Below are 17666 nucleotides of genomic sequence, written 5' to 3'. Positions count from 1 at the left end.
GACGAAACAGGTTCTAGCTACAAACATTTATTTCTTTTCTTTAATCTTGGAACCTGGGTCCCTCATAAGAAGGCAATCCAGTGCAGAGAGGCCTGAGATGGATTTTGTGATATGTTCATGCCATCTAGTGGAGAACAAACATGGTCCACAGAACTGAAGAGCCAGCTTGAAAACCATTTCCTGTAATATGCTTATAGTGTTTCAGAATAACAAGTAACTGTTCTCTTAAATTAGTTTGTTTTTCATCACATTTACTAAACTAGCAATACAAATATAGACATCCTCCCTATTTATTTATACAAAAGACTAAATAATAAGGGAGAAATAACAAGGAGGCCCTGAAGGCAACATTCACCATGACAACGGTATACAGAGCCAGCGGGGCGGCTAGCTGCGATCTATACTGTTTACCTACAGCATTATAAGACGGTGAGTTAGCTTTATTATGAATACCAATAAAAATATGTCCTTAAATCTGTCTTTTGCAGCAGCTTGACCTTTTTTATTTATCACTAACTTCGTTTATTTATCTGTAGTTTGGCAGGGTTTGCTTGCGTTTGCTTGCTGCTGGTGTAATCACAGGAGGACGGTCACATTTCAACAGCAAAGACGAGCCCTTACTTAGGGGTAAAGTTATTTAAAAAAAAGTGTATTTTTTAAATTCATTTATTAATTATTTACACTGTTTCTGTAGGATTTGACTCACTTACTCACTGTCTTTATGACACATTGAACATACTTTACTTTTGAAAAGCGTCTTTAACACATTACCAGAAACTCCTAAAAAAAAAAGGTCAGAAACAGAAATGTTTTATAGCAAAACATTATTAGTGTGCCAAGTACTATAATACTATAATTACTTCTCTAATCTCTGGCGTCAACAAGACACTTTTTTGCCCAGAACCTGCAGTGAGAAGAAAAGCACATCAGCCCATTTGGCACTAACACATACCAACTGACACCTTCAACGTCACTTAAACATATATACAGAATACATGTTTAAGAATACTTATTTAACATATAAAAAATATAGAGAAAACAAGAATAACATCCTTTAAGTAATCATCTAATCATCTAAGCCCCTCACCCACACACAGATGTTTGATTGGGCCTCTTCCCCTGACCTTTATATTTGTATCATTACACAGAGCCTGATGACATTATAGAGATCACGCCACGTTTCCAACCAAAATAGATCCAATTAGTATGAAAACACACACAATGCCTTTAATGATAGTAAATGTATTTTGAAAATAAAACTGTCGGTTATAAGAGGCGTTTTAAGATTTAGGAAAGAATGTAAAACAAATAAATACGATTAAGGAATCTTGTAGGTGGAAATTGCCAGGACGCCTTCACCAGAGGACATCCATCTGGCTTTTACGGTGTGAAACGTTCAGAAATGTAACTTCCTGTTCTGCCAAGAATAACTTTTTCTTTTCCCAGCCTGCAGCCACATTAAATGCTAAGCTAGTTCAACCCCTGATGTCAGAAGCACCTCAGATATGTCATCGCCACAGCTTAGTAAGCTTCTTTTATAAAGTCGTGCTTTACACATTACAGTGTGTGTACTGTCAGCGCATCATGATTGGTTTGTGCTGCATTTCAAATATGTTTTCATCAGAGAGAAGAGAGATTTGTAAAATAAAACTGAGTTGTAGAATAAAAAGAAATAACAGAAAGTGTTGCAACTTTTGTTGTTTTTATCTTTTATTCCCAACGTGTGTAGGGACAAGGAGGAAGAGAGGGAATCAGCTGAGCCCGTTCAAAGTGCCAGACGGCAACAGCATTTTTCTGCTGCATGTAAACGAAAGAGAGGACCGTAAAGAGGTTTGTGAGCGTGCTTTTGCACATTTATGTATGTCCAAATGACAGATTTTCTCTCCACGCATTATACTGGCATGGCAGCATTTTCTAAAAGTGAAAAATGGATCTTTGTTGTGTTAAAGTCATGCTGCTGTTCGCCCTTTGTGCTCAGGAGATGCGTAAATTCCTCGCTCTGCCAATTGATGAGAAGACAACCCACGCTGCAAAAGTGACGGCCAAGCTGAAGAATGAGCTGGTGGGAGAAGTGGAGGACGAGGCGGAGGAGGAGAAGAAGGGGGGAAATGAGAAGATGACGAATCTAAAACCAATCAAGAGTAGGACAGTTCCCCCTAAGCAAACATCTGGTGGACGAATGAAACAAGGTAAGTGGAAGAGGAGTAGAAAATTCAAAATATATGTGAACAGATACGATCAATTTAACATGTTGTTTGTCCTCTGTCCCCAGAAAAAGTAACAAAAGACAACAAGCATGCCTTAATCTCCCTGGAACGACAGAAAGCTGTGTTGGAGGTAAATGATTTCAACAGTTGCTAATATGCTGTCATGTTTTTTGAATCAGCGCTCTGTCTAGTATTAATGGAGGATAACTATCATCCAAACTCAGCTACTGAACTAAAACAGGTTGTTCTAGTTAAATAAAAACTTTTCCTCTGATGTAGCCTTATAGATCCAGCCGAATGAGACAAAGTCAAGTTAATGCAGAAAAGGTTAATAAATCCTCTTTAGGTCTTCATTTTGGGTCAGGCCTACTGTTCTAACCTCACCTGGTGAATGTTCACGTCATTTAAACTCAGCGCCACCAGCTTTTAATGTTTTCAACATGAGTTATGAAAATTATGACAATAGAATTGAACACACATGTGTATCTTCTTCTGTGTATGTGCTTTTGAATGTTCCCCATGAGTTAGATCAAGCAGATGACTGCTTGAATGAATGATCCACTTCTGTTCTCTTACTAAAGTCATCTCAGATAGACAGACAGATAGGGAAATTATTATTAATTACTATTACAATAATATGCATCATGTAAGATTATAGAAGTCTGGCTTCATCTTCTTCTCGTCCTCCTTTCCTCAGTTATCCGTGATGACAAAGAGGTCTGAGATTTTGAGGATGGACGAGGCCATAGCAAAGGAAGAGAAGTTGCTGAAACACCTGGAGCGGAGCATTGAGAGAGACAATGTCAGATTTGAAGAGTTTCTCAGGGAGAATGAGAAGAAGTCTGTGGAGGCCAGAACACTGTAAGGATTAAACAGTGGCTATCCTGTTAGCGTCTCTGTTCAATTTAAAATCACATTTTCATAAAATAGTGTTTTAGGGATGCACCACTGTGATGTACATAAATCATGCTGACTGATGTCGATGTTTATACCAGCAGTACTCATAGATTTTAAAATAAGTATTTTTTTTATAATAAGAATGTTTGGTTGTTGTTTCTCAGCTCATAAAAGGAGAATAAAGAACAATGTGCAAGAGTATGCAAAAAAATATGCAAAGAATCCTGAACACGCTTATTTCTGCCGTACCTGTACTGATGATTAAAAGGTTCCTTTGCAAATAGTTGTGTTTGTCTCTGCTGCCAGGTATGAACAGGAGGCCAGGTCAACACAGGAGAAGAACAATGAAATCAGGAGGCTAACTGCTGAAATACTCACCATAAAAAGGTAGCATTCAGATCATCTTGAAAAAAATCAAATGTGTGTGGGCATCACCCCTGTCTCAGTCCGTCAGCATGTTTATCCAGAAGGTGAACACAGAGGCGCTAAAGGTGGTTTCCCTCGAAGATACAGTTTTTATGTTGTGTAGATTTTAATGTAGTCTTTCTTCTGCACAGTGAACTTGCCAGCTTTGAAGAAATCCTGGTAGACTACAAGAGTTATAAGGACCTTCTATTCAAGCTGTCTCCTCCAGAGTGGCAGGAGGCCCAGAGGTCAAAGGTTATGTCTTGTAAAGGCACCAAGGAGGACCAGAACAGGGAGCTTAAAGACACTGCTATTAGGAATGGCAAGTAATGCCCAGTAAATCACCATAAAATAGGCAACAGAGACCAGCATGGCGGTACTCTGCTTAATGTCCTGCAATTGACTTAAATGATTCTTTCATTTATTAACATGCACGCAGGTTTGGAGACTCCAGGCAGACAGCTGACGTCCATCCAGGAGACCAGGCTGTCCCCAGCCCACAGTGACAGTCTGTAAGGGAGCACCAGCACTCTCGTTTCACTCATGGCTTTGTTTAATATTTCTGCACATCCACTGTTTGTGTCATAGTTTTGATGTAGTGCTGAATGTGGTAGTTAAGCACTTAGGAGCACCCTCAATTCACCCTCTGTCTGAAACAAGCCACCCTCGTTGTAAGCCTTCACAACCTGTACAGGAAAAACGTGAAAATGAAAGACCAGCAGTGACTGGCAACAATATATGAGCTACATGAGCACAGTCGCAACAATTCTGCCAGAAAGAGGTTTTGTATTTCAAACAACAACCGCAAAATAAAGAAAAACTAGAAGATCACATTTAAAATCCTCTCCAGTGTTGCTGTAACTTCTCTCACAGGTGTAAAACTCTTACATTGCAGAGTCACAGATCCTAAATTGGACAGTGACAGCTCAGATTATGAGGTCAGTTTTTCCCGATCCTATCTTACGTTAACTAAAGGAGCAGCTTGAATATTTCTTCCCAGTACTGACAGTGGTATGTCTTACCCACCTCTCTGTAGGATGAGCCAGAGCTGTATTTCACTGATCCCCAGCAGCTGCTGGATCTGATGACAGAGCTGACGGAGCAGAACCTGTCCCTGATTCAGAACTCTACGAGGGTGGAGGAGACTCTGGAGCAGCTCCAACAGTCCTTGAAAACAACCAAGAAGAATCAGTAAGCATGTCACATGGCTCTGTTACATTACGCAGTGGCTAAATCTCTTTTTGCTTGCAGCTTCAGAGCTCTTATAACACTCAGGCTTTTACTGTTTTCTGGTTATTCCAGCTGCCCTCTTTTCTCATTGCTGCTTTCTTTCTGTCAAGTGAAAAGGATGAAAAACAAATTACAATGCAGATAAATGAAATGAAGGAGAGAATCGAGAAGGAGAAGGCGAGAGGAGCCAGGCTTGAGCGGAAGGTCCTTCTCCACGTGTCCCTGAATACACAGGACCAGGTAACACAGAATACACCGCTGCACCAAGCTGCACTTGGTGACTTTTACAGGCCTCGTAATCACTTCGCTTACCCACAGGATGTGTTACTGGATGCTCTGAGCGAGAAGGTGGCAGAGGTGCACCGCAGCTGCATGGATGACAGGATGACCAAACTAAACACTTTGGAGAAGCTGACCAACATTGAGAAGCGGCTGTCTTTACTACTGCAGAGCCTTGAGAGCATCCCTGAAGAAAAACTGGAGTTAATGAAGAAGATCAAGGACAGCGAGAGGAGGACCAGGTACTGTGTGCCTCAGTGGCTCAATGTTCCACCCTCAGCCCACTTGGCTATTGAATTTTTCACCTGTAAAAAAAAAACTTGAAATATTTTCAGTAACAGCTGCAGAACTGTGAGGCTCTATGGTAAAAACAGAATTCCTTGATTAGAAACTAGCTTTTGTTTTTTTTTCTTCTTGAATGTATTATTTCCAGTCTTAGCATAAATTACAGTGCAGTGTTATATAAACACCCTCCCACTCTCTCTACAACATGTTGCAGGGAGCGTGAAGACAAGCTGAGAGAGCAGAGAGAAAAACAGAAAGAAAGGATGAGGAGGTACTCGGAGAGATCGCTGGCTGACTCCAAGAAAATCGTGGGTCTTTTTCCATTAACACTATTCTCCAGTTTAGTTTTTCTGACTTACAACTTTTAAAGAAACTGATTCAGTTGCACACTTTCGGGATTTTCTTTCAGAGTGGGAAAAAGCTCATGCCCAGATATATGCCTGTTACCCAGAGAGTCAAAGTCAGCAACATGGACAGCATCCCAGCTCAAGATGAGATTCACGAACACCTCTTTGGCCCTGAGAACACGGACTGATAAAAAAAAAATACAAAGAAAATAACTGAAAGTGCTATCATGCCTCAGACGCACAGGCTGATGAGTGATCATGTATTATCACACAGATGCCACAATCATGACATGTCAGTAAGTCAATATGAGCTGAGATACTACAAATTTAGCGTTGGAGTGCAGAATAAAGCCATCTAACTGTGGTAAACGTTTTGGTTTTGTTGCCTTTTATTCTTAAACTCGCTGATATTTTGCTAATCTTATGCAATTAAGATCATTTAGAAAGCTGAGCTTTGAATATTTCAAACATGTTTAAGCATTTTTTAAGCTTTTTCTAGTTTCTTTATACAATTGTTTAAAGGTGCTTTATGTGAAGACCATGTGATATTAGAGTTTGAAGCTAATGTCACATGGACAATCCCATATGAGCAGCACTTCAGTGGTGGGAAGGAAGAGCTCCCTTTTAACAGGATGAGACCCCCAGCAAGGGCCTCCCATATTGCTGGAAGGGGGAAAAAGCAGAACTGCATACAGTAAATGCTATTAAAAATATGGGAGAAAATAGTAGTTATTCACTCTAGCCAATAAACACAAAGTTAACCTTCAAAAAAAACAATTTGTCAAGTGAATACCCCTACCACACTGGTAGGTTTTCTCAGGTGTGTGACATTTAATTGCTTCGCTCATGTATGAAAACACATGTGTAAATTTCTCATGTTAGTTTTTAATCTCCATTATACCACTGTATATTTTCAGATGAAAAAAAATGTCTGTTCACACATAGCAAACAAATTAATGAATCATGAATGAATCAAATATATTCCCAAAAGCTATATATATGTTGATGATACTGGTACCCTCAGCAGTCTATATAAAGTAGGTTTGATTCAGACTGATTGATGCATCTTGGAGGAGTGGGAGAACATAAAATACATACCCTATGATCATTATAGTAAGATATTATTTGCATTATTTTCTAGCACATTTATTTTCTCACTGAGTCATTTCTTTATTTTTTTATTTGGATTTTATTTTGGCCCTTCACAAAACTTCACGTAGAGGACAGCAGGTGGTGATGTTTCACTTTCATCTGAGCTCTGTCACCAGCCGGAGAGGAAGAAAGGAGGATGAGGAAGTGGCTGGAGCGAGAGGAGTACGTTTGGAGATGTAGCTGCCAACGCTAATGCTCCAGCAGCTGTCAGGCGATAGGCAGCCGGATCATAGGAACATTTGACAATGCGATGGGTAACTGCTGGGCATACTGTGTGGGGCTCTTCAGGAGAGAAACCAACAGGATCCAGCGAGGAGGGGGGTGAGTCAACTGTGAGCTTTAGCTGCCTGAGCTAGCTAGCATGCAAGCATCACCTGAAGCGGCGTTATCTGCTTGCTGATAAGGTTGGCCGGTAGTTTGACACGGCAGTCTGCCTGTGAGCACTTGGGCAGCTGTGTAGGGGTGCTGTTATTACAGACGGTGATGTTGTAAATCAGAGATACGGGCCAGCTAGTTTAGCCTCTAGCTGTACGGTACCTGCAGTCAGCCAGTGCCAGTGGGAATCAAGACCCCACCCCTAGTGTCAGGAGCCTGTAGTTTAGCTGTAGACTTGTAGTTTAGCTAAGGTCTGATAATGACAGCACAGCTGACAGAGCTTCTGGAGAGCTCACACACAATCATGTAAACTAATATATGGACAGTTTGGCTGCTTGGCTAGCTGCTGGGATTAATTGCCTGTTTTTTGCCTTAGCTTCAGGCTGTTGTGTCACCCAGTTGAATGTAAATAATTGATGCTTTTTAGTCTGACTTTACCTTGTGCTTTGTTAAGGTGAGAGAAGGCTTTCACTCTACCAGCAACGAGCCTTTTCACACTTTCATCCATAGATTTATATAATGGAGCTGACAGTAGCTAACACTTCGTACCACAGTAGTAGTTGTAACTTAGCCCAAAGTGGCATTACAACAAAGGTGTCCTCTTCAGTGAGGTATCTGAAAATCCCCCAATATGTAAATGCAGTCAACAAAACATTTATTGTATCATTATCTGTTCTAAGATCATTTTTAGGTATAAACTAAAATGGTTGAGCGTGGTGATTTTTGAAGTAGAAAAACTTTGCTCACACTCTGCAGTGCTCACTGGACAAACGATAGCAATCCTGCAAAGGCGAAAAATATTTTAGGAACATAGAAGTTGGGGCGAGGCTCTACAGCAGGGGGGCAGTTGCCCCCCTTCCGCTTGCCCCCCTGTAGATCTGCCCCTGGTTTTAAGTTTTTAAGTCACACTCTCACTGACAGTCATTAAAATGAAGGGAAAAAAACAGCTTTTTTTTCTCTCTTAGGTTTGACTGTTGTAGATCCTAAAGGTCACAGCTCAAATCAATAATGTTAATTGGCAGTATTTGATGCAGGGCAGGTGAGGCTGTCAGGGCTCCTGGTACAGATGTCATTTAGCACGCTGCTTTAGTGGAAGTTACATCTGTGTAATATAGCTTTCTCATGTACAGTTTGTTCCACATAAAGCATTCAACTAGCCTCAAGTCCTTATGTGGGTTGGGTCAGGAAGGCCATCCAGCTCTGCCAAATCAAACACGTGGAGCTGCTTGCTGTGGTGACTCAGCAGCACCCAAAAGTCACACAAAATAATGGATTCAGACTACATTTGAACACAAACTGAACAGCCAACACTCAACAACCTGTTTCCTATTTCACAGGCCTGACAGTGACGCATCAATAATTATGTGGGAAATTTCACAATACAAAGTTCATAGAGTTTGCTTATGCTAATATCTGTTTACCTACATACAGCTGAGACTTCTTTCATGAAACTGGTGGAACAGCCTGTAGAGCTTTGAGATTTGGCTATAGGTTCATGCTTCTTTTTTTTTTAGTTCATTTCCTTTATGAAGCCACTCCTCCTGGTTTATGATGCAATAACTCTGGCATTGTGAATTCAAACATCAAATTAATACCACACAAATGAGTCCCTAGCATTATTTTAAGACCTTCACAAGGCTTTGTGTCAGACTAAGGAGGTTTCAAGAAATGAGTATTTAGTTTACACTGGGCCTTTTATTTTGAAGATTTTAATTGTATTTTGAAAATTAAGCATCAGGAATAGACCTGGTGTATATTTTTAACAATATGAAGAAGAGACAGGAAAGTGAAAAGTGCTGATGCTAATTTATATTTGTCTCATTCATTATACTCTAGATCAGGGATGTCAAAGTAATTTTACATCGTGGGCCAAACCAGTGAAACAGCCCTTTCTGTCAGTGTAAAGGTGTTTAACTACTAAATTAATCCCATTTAATATAAGAAGAAAGTTGCAGTTTTAGTAGTACGTCTAGCATGTCTCTGTTTTTCTACATGATAACGAAATGCTGCTGTAGTAAATGACAGAAATGTTTAATTTTGATTAAATCTATAAAATTAAAGAAAATAAAGTTATTGTAGTAATTGCAACTAAAACAGAACAATTCACAGTAATTCACAAAAATGTTTTTTTTGAGTTTGTCAGAAATAAAAATTTAAAGTACATAGTGGAAAAAAAACTGGAACTTGGAAGTGGGCCGATTCTGGTCCGCAGGCCTTATGTTTGGTACCCCTGCTGTTTGAAATTAATTTTTTTTCTCTTCATTTTTCCTGCAGGTCAAAATACTTCCGCAGCAGCACCACAGGGGAGCACTACACAATCGAGGTGTGTACATTATTTATTTATTTGAACCTTTCTTAAGAATGACTATTTAAGCTAATGCAATGAGTCTAACTGTGCTTTTTATTTATTTATTTTTTCAGTTTGAGAATCTGGTAGAAAGTGATGAGGTAAGTTTAGATTTTACGAGCTAAATAAGTCTGTGAAAAAATGCTGTTTTCTGATTAAAAGCTGGATTATGCTCCTTGGATCAGACCGTCCATTATTGCCGTGCTCGGCTCATGATGGATAGAAAACGATGTGATGTGGCCATCCCTGCGATATGGGAGTCATCCATTTTTCCTCCCAGAGAGTAACTCGATTACTCTCCGCTCAGTCCCAGAGTAGCACTTCTTGAGTCAGTGCAGCAGGGTAGATGCATTTCTTAGTGGATTTCAGAGCTATTTGCTAAAAAGTATGTTGTGTATGTTGCATTGCAGGCTGAGAGCCCCCAGCCCTGCCCGAGGTAAGAGATCCTGCTCAGATGTAAAGAAAAAGCTAATAATCTCTGGCATGAAAAAAGAAAACAAAAAGAGTAATATGTGTTCTTGTTTTTCCACCAGGCCCATCAGTGATGATGAGATCAAGAACCTCAAAGAGCACCGCTACGCTGCCATCTCAGACAAACAGATCGTCATAGACCAAAAGCTGCGAGCCGAGGTGAGGCCACCTGTCCACGTCAAGATTAAACAGCCCTCATTGTTTCATTTTGTGTTTAACTTATGTTGGCTTACCTTTAATTTGCTGCATTGTTTTTTCTGTTTTTGTAATTTTCTGTTCTGTTCTTTTATTTATTTATTTTTTCCTTGTTTGTTTCATTTCATTATTTCTGCTCAGTTAGAGGCACAAGAGGAGAAGTTGAGGCTAGAAGAGGAGGCTAGAAATGCCGCCCAGCGTGAGGCCGCCAGGCTGGCACGTGAACGAAAATTGAAGGAGGTGAGGCGGTACTGAGCGCTGCCTTCTTTACCTTACTGCTCGGCTAAAGCTCCTCCTCCTCCTCTAAGCTGCTGGCCCCTCTGTGCAGAGACCTCCCAGGATTTCAATTTTCTGTTTTGTTTTTTTAATGTATTTTTAAAGGGGACTATGATAATCATTTCCAGCTCCATTTTTCTTCTTGACCAGAAATATAATAAGTTTATATAAGTCACAATATTTGTCTTTCACTGGGCCTTAGTGAAATAAGCCCTTCTGGCTCTCTTTCCCCTAAATTCAATACTTCTTATTGTGGACTGGTGGGTGGGGTTTGTGTCCTTGATATAACCACAGTAGGAATGCAGATGGCATCGTAATCTATGAAGAGAGTCTGGAGAGGTGGAGGTATGAAGCGAGACAGAATACATGTTTATGAATGAGAGGGAGGCAGATACAAAGCTGAAGATGCAAGAAGCAGAGGAAGGGAAGGTGGATGAGTTCTAATACCTGGGGTCAACCATTCAAAGCACACGAGAGGTGAAGAAGGGTGGAGCAGGTAGAGACGAGTGTCAGAGGTGATTTGTGACAGACGTATAGCAGCAAGAGTGAAAGGGAATCTTTACAAGGTGGTGAGACCTGCTGTGATGTACGGTTTGGAAACGTGGCACTGACAAAGTGACAAGAGGCCGAGCTGGAGGTGTTGAGGTTTCTGCCAGGATCAGGATGGACAAAATTAGAAATGAGTACATCAGAGGGACAGCTCAGGTGCAGGTGCAAGGCTGAGATGGTTTGGAAATGTGCAGAGGAGGGACAGTGGATGTTTTGGACAAAAGATGTTGAAGATGGAGCAGCCAGGCAGGAGGAAAAGAAGAAGTAGCCAATCTTAATTTCAGCTCACAGTGATTATTTTTGCACAAGTCCACCTTTCTCTGTTCAGCCTTCATCACTGTTGTCTGCTCATGGAAGTATACTGTTTGTCTTTGCTTGAGATTGTTGATTTCCCGTGGATCAATGAAGTCCTTGAAGAATCTGACATTAAAACCAAGGAAACCTAGGTCTTATGTTTCCCTAACTTTGCTGCAGGTCGGCTGTTAAATTTGGAGAAGGCTTGTTCAAGACTCGTACGAAAAAAAGAAAAGCCTGTAAGTTTAGTTGCCACTTGTTGTTATCCTTTTGCTTTTGCGTGGATTTACAGGGCGTGAAACACTAGGGGGCACTAAGGTCACAGCATAATGTGGCCATTTCTCCGTGTCAAGTCAAGTGGCTTTATAGTCATGTCAACTAAGTGCAGTGGTACAGTGAAGTGAGACAACGTTCCTCCAAGACCGTGGCGCTACATAGGACATATAACAGACAATCAACACAGGACTACATAAAGAGCCCAAGAAAAGTGTGCAAAATGGCAAAAAACAAAACAAAACATAGACACTGCAACACCAGACAGAACAGAGCGATACAGACTGTGCAATAGAAAAGTGCAACAATGACAATGGGTTGTGCCAAAAAGTAGCTTGAGGTAGTTGTGTGTGTGTGTGTGTGTGTGTGTCAGTCCAGTTACTGAGTGTTGAAAAGTCTGACGGCTCCGGGGGAGAAATTAGCACAACCAGATACATTAGAGTAGAAAAAGTTGAAAAAATGCCAAATATATATTTATTGCATAGTAGATCTCAACTACATATAATGTAGCAGCAAGAAGACTAAACCTAAAATTACTAACTGCAGTAAATAAATGAGCTTGCTTTGGTTGCTGGGTGGGTGGGGGTCATTTAATAATGGTGGGACCGTGGGGGGCTTGCTGTCAGCTGTTGTCAGGCAGAAACCCTGTACAGGAAATGTACATGTGTGAATCAGGTTGTTTTCTCTGACACACTTCAGGCTGCTGGAAGCAGATGTACTTCTGTACTTCAGTGTTTTGTACCTGTAAATAAAGGTTCATTTTATTTTCATGTGCAGCAATGAAAAGCTTTTAATTCTTGAGGTAGTGACGTGCTGAATAGTATGGCAACTAGTAGTTATTGCATGTATAACAAAGTCAAAGCGTATCTTTTCAGCATTGTTTGCTCTTATTTGTCATTAGTTGAGGCTGGGTTTTGAAATGGTGCAGGAACCTTGTTGGCAAAGCAAGCAAAACAAACTAGGAGGAGTTTATTTGCGTTACAGTAGAAAGGCAAAGGTGCCAGTGGATATAAATCTGGATATGGGCTTTATTTCTAAGGTCAAGCAGGGAAATAAGAAAAAAGGTCCATAAAAGGGCTGATATTTACAGTCCCTGCATGCACGTTTTTACAAAGACAAACTAGACTGTTGGCATGTAGCAATAATCAAGCAGGAATTTTCATCACTATGGTGGTTTCATATGTACTCTTCTGCTCATGTGATCTAAAGCAGCGGTCCCCAACCCCCGGACCACGGACCAGTACCGGTCCGTGAGTCGTTTGGTACCGGGCCTTAAGAGGCTCGGGTGGGAAATTTATGGTTTTTATCGCTAACTCGGTTTCCCGGGGTCTTTTCCCGTGTGGTATGAATAAATCTTCTTTTTTTGGTACCATTACTGGTTTTATTTTGTTGTATTTATCTGCGACACCTTAAAGGCCGGTCCATAAAAATATTGCCGGACATAAACCGGTCCGTGGTGCAAAAAAGGCTGGGGACCAATGATCTAAAGAAAAAAAGGACAACTAGCAGGACTGCCATTTGTCTGTGGTCACATTCCACTGCTCCTTTGGTGTTGCTTATTTTTCTTTTTCTTCTTCATCTGTTCAAAAATGTCTGATCACATTTTTCCTTGATAATGCCAAAATTGTTAAAGGCTTTCAAATGAATCCAGTGTGTATTTCAATCCTGTGAAATTTCTAATGAGATTATCTTTTTACTTGATCTGTGGTGTTTTTGTCAGCAGCTGTCTGCCCAGAGGACACGGGGGAAAGCAGATGGCTCCGGCGGTGAAACCCAGCAAAGAAAGTGAGTCAGTTAAGTTCATTAGACAACGGCGTAGTTGTTGAGCTGAGGACAAACTCGGGTCATGGGACTCTGCAGGAGGATTTAAGTAACGATGTGTTTGTTGAAGAAAGACTGGAAAACCAGAACTTGCAGCCTCTAGCTAATCGACTGTTTAGTCATTAACATTTATGGCTGAATTTGCCTGGAAAAGTCTTATACCATGTCTGTTTTGTTTTTTTGTGGAGGTTCAAAACACACATCTGTGTGATGAAGTGCACATTATATTTGCGGCTGCAGCCAGACAGTGTGTAGACTGCAGAGCAGATTTTAGTGCTCCAAGCTGTCCAGTCCGTCTTCATTTGTTTTCACTGCACATGAAAGCAGCAGAAATAATGAAAGTACGCTGGACTGGAGGGATTCCTGTGCTTTACTGCTGCTAAACACGTCTTATTCTCTTTGGTTTCAGACAAACCTCTGGGGAAGATTTTGATGCCTACCTCCAAAATGTTAAAGCCCAGTCTGAAGCTTTCAGGAGCAACAGTGAGTGAACCATCTATATGAAATTTAAGGCTTTTGTCAACCTCTTCCCAGGTGCTTTTTTTTTTTTTTTTTAAACAGGGCAGAGAAACATAGCGTATCTAAACATACTAGTTTTCTTTAGAAAGCATTAGTTATTTCTGTTTGCACACAATGTACGAAATATTTCAGAGAAACAAAAGTGACCGGGGTTGTGACCTTGTTATTCTGCCTTAATTGCGACTTTAATGCTCAAAGCTTGTACAATTAAGTTAAAACTGAGCGCTAGCTTCGATTTATACACAGTATGAAAACCTGATGGAGGGTTCAAGCTGTTACTTGAGAAAGCATCATACAAAAAAAAGCCTACAAAACAAATCAGCTTAGAGAGAATTGGCAGAAGAAGAAAGAAAGAAAACAGAAGAACGATATACAAAGTTATCACAGTGTTTCCAAGTGTCAAGAACTGGAGTGGGGAGTATCATCAAGAAATGTAAAGACAGACACACAACACAGAGCACACCTGGCAGCAGTGGGAAGCAAAAGACTCTAGAAAGAAAAATGGTGAGAGAACAACTGCCAAGACACCCGTGAATGACTTAGTCAAGTTTGAAATTGTAGTCTGAAGGAGACAATCACTATAGACCTGCACAGGAATGAGCTGCGAGGTTAGAGACCAGGAAAAACTTCTGCAGAAGAAACGCCTTCAAGCCAGACTGAGGTGTGCTAAGAACGACCTGGAGACAAATAATCCAGACTAGAAGAGCGTCCTTCGGTCAGAGGAGATAAAACTACAGCTCTTTAGCTGCAGACACTTTGCTGATGTTTAGAGAAAAAAGTGAGAGTTCTACAACTCAGAGGACACCGTCCCCACAGGGGAACACAGTGGTGGGAGGCTTATGAAGAAAGGAGGATACGTGAAGATTTTAAAAGAAAACCTCGAGCAGTCAGAAACAAACCTGGGTCTGGGTCGTCTCTTTATCTTCAAACACAACAACGACCCAAAACGTGTGTCGCTCCTGGTGAAGAACTACCTCCAGTGAGCCAGTCAGTAAGTGAACGTTACTGACTGGGCTGCACAAAAGCATTGCCTTAAAAATCTGTCAGGTGAACTGAACACCAGGGTCCACGCTAGAAGACCATCAAATCTGGAGGATCTTGAGAGATTTGCCAAAGAAGAATGAGCTGCGGTTGCTCTGAGGACCTCTGCAACTTGTTGAAAACTGCAAAAACCGACTGCCGGCTGTATCGGCATCGAGAAGATAATCGTTTTGTTGTACATTGCGAGTATATATTCATGAGAGGTCAGGTTTACATGCTTTCTGTTTGTTCCCAGGACTCCCGTCTGACACAAATGTGGTGACTCCAAACACAGAGTGCAGCTGGGATTTCACCACCAAGACCCGCTCCACCAACGATGACGGTACCTCACTAGATCTGGAGTGGGAGGATGAGGAAGGTAAGAACATTCTGACTGAAGTTGAAAAGTTTGATTAGGATAGTGATGATGTGATGAGCCCTCTTTTTCATAGAATTCCAAGAGTATTTTAATTTATTTGAAAACATATTTTGCTCTTTTGTTTTCATTTCTCTGCTGCTACATCTGTCATTTATTTTCGGTCTTTTCCTGTGTACGTTTCAAGGCAGCACACTTATGTAATACATGCGGTTTGTGACTTCCACCGTGGACCTTCTGCTGTTTGACATCAGTTACTGCTCTTCTGTCAGAATCAAACCTCATGTCTCTGCATTGTAGGAATCAATCGCGCGCTTCCAGTGTGGGAGAGGTCTCGAACAGAGGAGGACATCTTGCGCGCAGCCCTGAGGCCAGGCGGCAAGCAAATGAACAGCGGGCCGACCTCAGCCTCCGAGGACTCCACCGCACTGGAGTGGGAGAATGATTTTGTGAGCACCCACCCAGAGGACACTGCAGAATTCGAAGGGTTTGTCAATCCTGTCCTAGACACTCCCTCTGAGGATTCCTCGGACTGCGGCCTCAGGTCAGACAACCAAGACAGATAGTGTCCAGCACCAAAGGAGACATTGGCGGCCCGCCTCCTCACGTCAAGGCTCACCAGCTTTTTTGCCTCATGAAGTGGAAATGTCGTTCCTTACATGCTCTTCATACTGTCATGAAACTGTGATGCTGCAGGAACATGTATGTACCTCTGCACTACAGAACAGTGTGGTGACGTTTATCAGACTCATTTTTTCAGTGCCTTCATTTGCTAAACGACCATTTAATGAATTGTAACTGATCAGTTGTATCCACGACCGTCTTACACATTGTACAACAAGTGCTTTTTATCTAACGCACCCAGGTGATCGTATACAAACCAATTTATCACCAACCAGCTGGGTGTGAAATGTTATTATATTAGCAGATTGACCCTCCAGTATACTGACTGGTGTAACTGGACACATTTCAGTGCTTGTGAGTGAAGTAATTGTGCAGGAAAATCTACACATTGGAGTGAAAAATGACCAATGTGTAGATTTTTCACAGTTTGTGGGTAAAGTAGTCATTCTGGATCATTTAGGTACTTTTAAAATCCCAGCGGGCTAATTTGTTCTTTGCATTTGACCTATGCTAACTATTTAGCAGCAGCGAACAGTCAAACAGTACCTGGGGACCAAGTGCAGTGCTGAGGCCAACACCTCACTCAGCACCTCTGTGGGGAAAAGGCTGGTTTATTCTTGGATCTCTTTACATGTAGAGAGAAAAAATCCACAGAAGCACAAAAGCAGTTTAAATTAGGGAAAAAAGAAAATCCGTCTGTTCTTTACTTTGATGCGTGATCGGGAGGTGAATTCCACTGGAAGGTTGCTGAAGGAAAAATGAAACCATCTCTCAGTGAATCAGTGGAGCAAGCTATACGAGACAGCACAGGTGAACACTGCATGTCAGCCATGAGCGCTCACAAAAAAAAGGCACGCACAAATATGAAGTCAGTGCATGCACTCTGACAAAAAGCTGAGCTCATGGCGGTGACCCTCAGCTGAAGTCATAAGCCTCCTTTCTTGTAATTGAGAGCCCTCATATGAAACTGTGTCATGATGCTGATCAAATACAGAAAAAAACTTCTCAAACTGTAACTTTGTAACAACATTCAGGCTTTTTCAAGTATCGTGTGAATATTTGCTCAGAAGCACAGTGAAATCATTACAGAGTATAACAGGAGGCATCATTCACCTAAACCTACTGGAGGAGACAAATCAGTTCCGAGTGTTTAACTAACTTTTTAGTGATATCTGAGAAGAAATCATTAAAAGCAATATTTTGAAATTGAACTAAAAAGATCAAACCTGTGGTGTTAGCGTCGGTGATCCAGTGCTGCTTTGATTAAGGAAGGGGCTTTTAATTCTTCTTCGTTACTTTTTCTTCTTATCTTAACCTGTCACATGTTGTTGAACTGGAGTCGGGAAAATAGCTTTTCACATTAATCAATTTTAATTAGTTTAAATCTGCCTACTGCGTGCACCTGCAATGTGTTGATTTTTGTCGATTCAGATCTTAGAAGATTTTACCAAAATGAACCCGATCCACTGACTTGCACTGCTGTCAAAGTGTGTACACGAGACACTGGTAATTTTCCTTCCTAATATTTGAGTGTGGTATAATATATTGTTTCCTTTTGTTTCCCCAGTGTTATGTTTTGTTGTGAGTATAGCATATTTGACTCATCACTGTAATTTTCTGTTTAAAAAGAACAAAACTTCATTCTTTGTCACTCTGAGTATAAAGGGACAAAATAAAATCATGGAGGGGGAAGAAAGTCCCGAGCTTCAGGTACATTAACTACA

The 17666-nt window shown here is 41.0% G+C and overlaps 2 protein-coding genes across 6 annotated transcripts; both read left to right on the top strand.

The window, feature by feature from the left end:
* The first annotated feature begins 362 nt into the window (after positions 1–362).
* cfap100 (cilia and flagella associated protein 100) lies at positions 363–6019 on the top strand. 3 transcript variants are annotated; one of them, XM_026179745.2, is made up of 16 exons: positions 381–429; positions 537–627; positions 1447–1524; positions 1730–1830; positions 1979–2189; positions 2273–2337; positions 2905–3068; positions 3411–3491; positions 3662–3831; positions 3949–4021; positions 4405–4447; positions 4546–4700; positions 4850–4979; positions 5058–5260; positions 5518–5611; positions 5713–6019. In XM_026179745.2, the coding sequence occupies exons 3-16, from the start codon at positions 1506–1508 to the stop codon at positions 5836–5838; spliced, it is 1635 nt and encodes a 544-aa protein (XP_026035530.2). In that variant the 5' UTR covers positions 381–429; positions 537–627; positions 1447–1505; the 3' UTR covers positions 5839–6019. The 3 variants fall into 3 exon arrangements, with proteins under 3 accessions (XP_026035566.2, XP_026035530.2, XP_026035540.2); XM_026179781.2 differs by lacking the exon at positions 1447–1524 and having other exon boundaries at positions 363–429; XM_026179755.2 differs by lacking the exons at positions 381–429; positions 537–627 and having other exon boundaries at positions 1375–1524.
* Positions 6020–6907: 888 nt separating this feature from the next.
* ap1ar (adaptor related protein complex 1 associated regulatory protein) lies at positions 6908–17666 on the top strand. 3 transcript variants are annotated; one of them, XM_026186818.2, is made up of 10 exons: positions 6908–7123; positions 9452–9500; positions 9599–9625; positions 9935–9960; positions 10058–10154; positions 10332–10430; positions 13303–13367; positions 13813–13886; positions 15199–15321; positions 15619–17666. In XM_026186818.2, exons 1-10 carry the CDS (start codon positions 7053–7055, stop codon positions 15882–15884), a joined length of 897 nt encoding a protein of 298 aa, XP_026042603.1. In that variant the 5' UTR covers positions 6908–7052; the 3' UTR covers positions 15885–17666. The 3 variants fall into 3 exon arrangements, with proteins under 3 accessions (XP_026042603.1, XP_026042624.1, XP_026042613.1); XM_026186828.2 differs by having other exon boundaries at positions 6909–7123; positions 13306–13367; XM_026186839.2 differs by lacking the exon at positions 10332–10430 and having other exon boundaries at positions 13306–13367.

Source organism: Astatotilapia calliptera, chromosome 2, assembly GCF_964374335.1.
Source record: "Astatotilapia calliptera chromosome 2, fAstCal68.1, whole genome shotgun sequence".
Taxonomy (NCBI): domain Eukaryota; kingdom Metazoa; phylum Chordata; class Actinopteri; order Cichliformes; family Cichlidae; genus Astatotilapia; species Astatotilapia calliptera.
The sequence above is the reverse complement of the archived record's forward strand: the minus strand, read 5'-3'. Positions and strand labels throughout refer to the sequence as shown.

Bases quoted from the DNA above. Each gene is read 5' to 3' on its own strand.
- cfap100 (XM_026179745.2), top strand. The intron at 2,190-2,272 runs GTAAGTGGAAGA...CTCTGTCCCCAG, and splicing joins TGGTGGACGAATGAAACAAG to AAAAAGTAACAAAAGACAAC. The intron at 3,832-3,948 runs GCAAGTAATGCC...ACATGCACGCAG, and splicing joins AGACACTGCTATTAGGAATG to GTTTGGAGACTCCAGGCAGA.
- ap1ar (XM_026186818.2), top strand. From the start codon at position 7,053: ATGGGTAACTGCTGGGCATACTGTGTGGGGCTCTTCAGGAGAGAAACC. The intron at 9,626-9,934 runs GTAAGTTTAGAT...GTTGCATTGCAG, and splicing joins ATCTGGTAGAAAGTGATGAG to GCTGAGAGCCCCCAGCCCTG. The intron at 13,887-15,198 runs GTGAGTGAACCA...GTTTGTTCCCAG, and splicing joins TGAAGCTTTCAGGAGCAACA to GACTCCCGTCTGACACAAAT.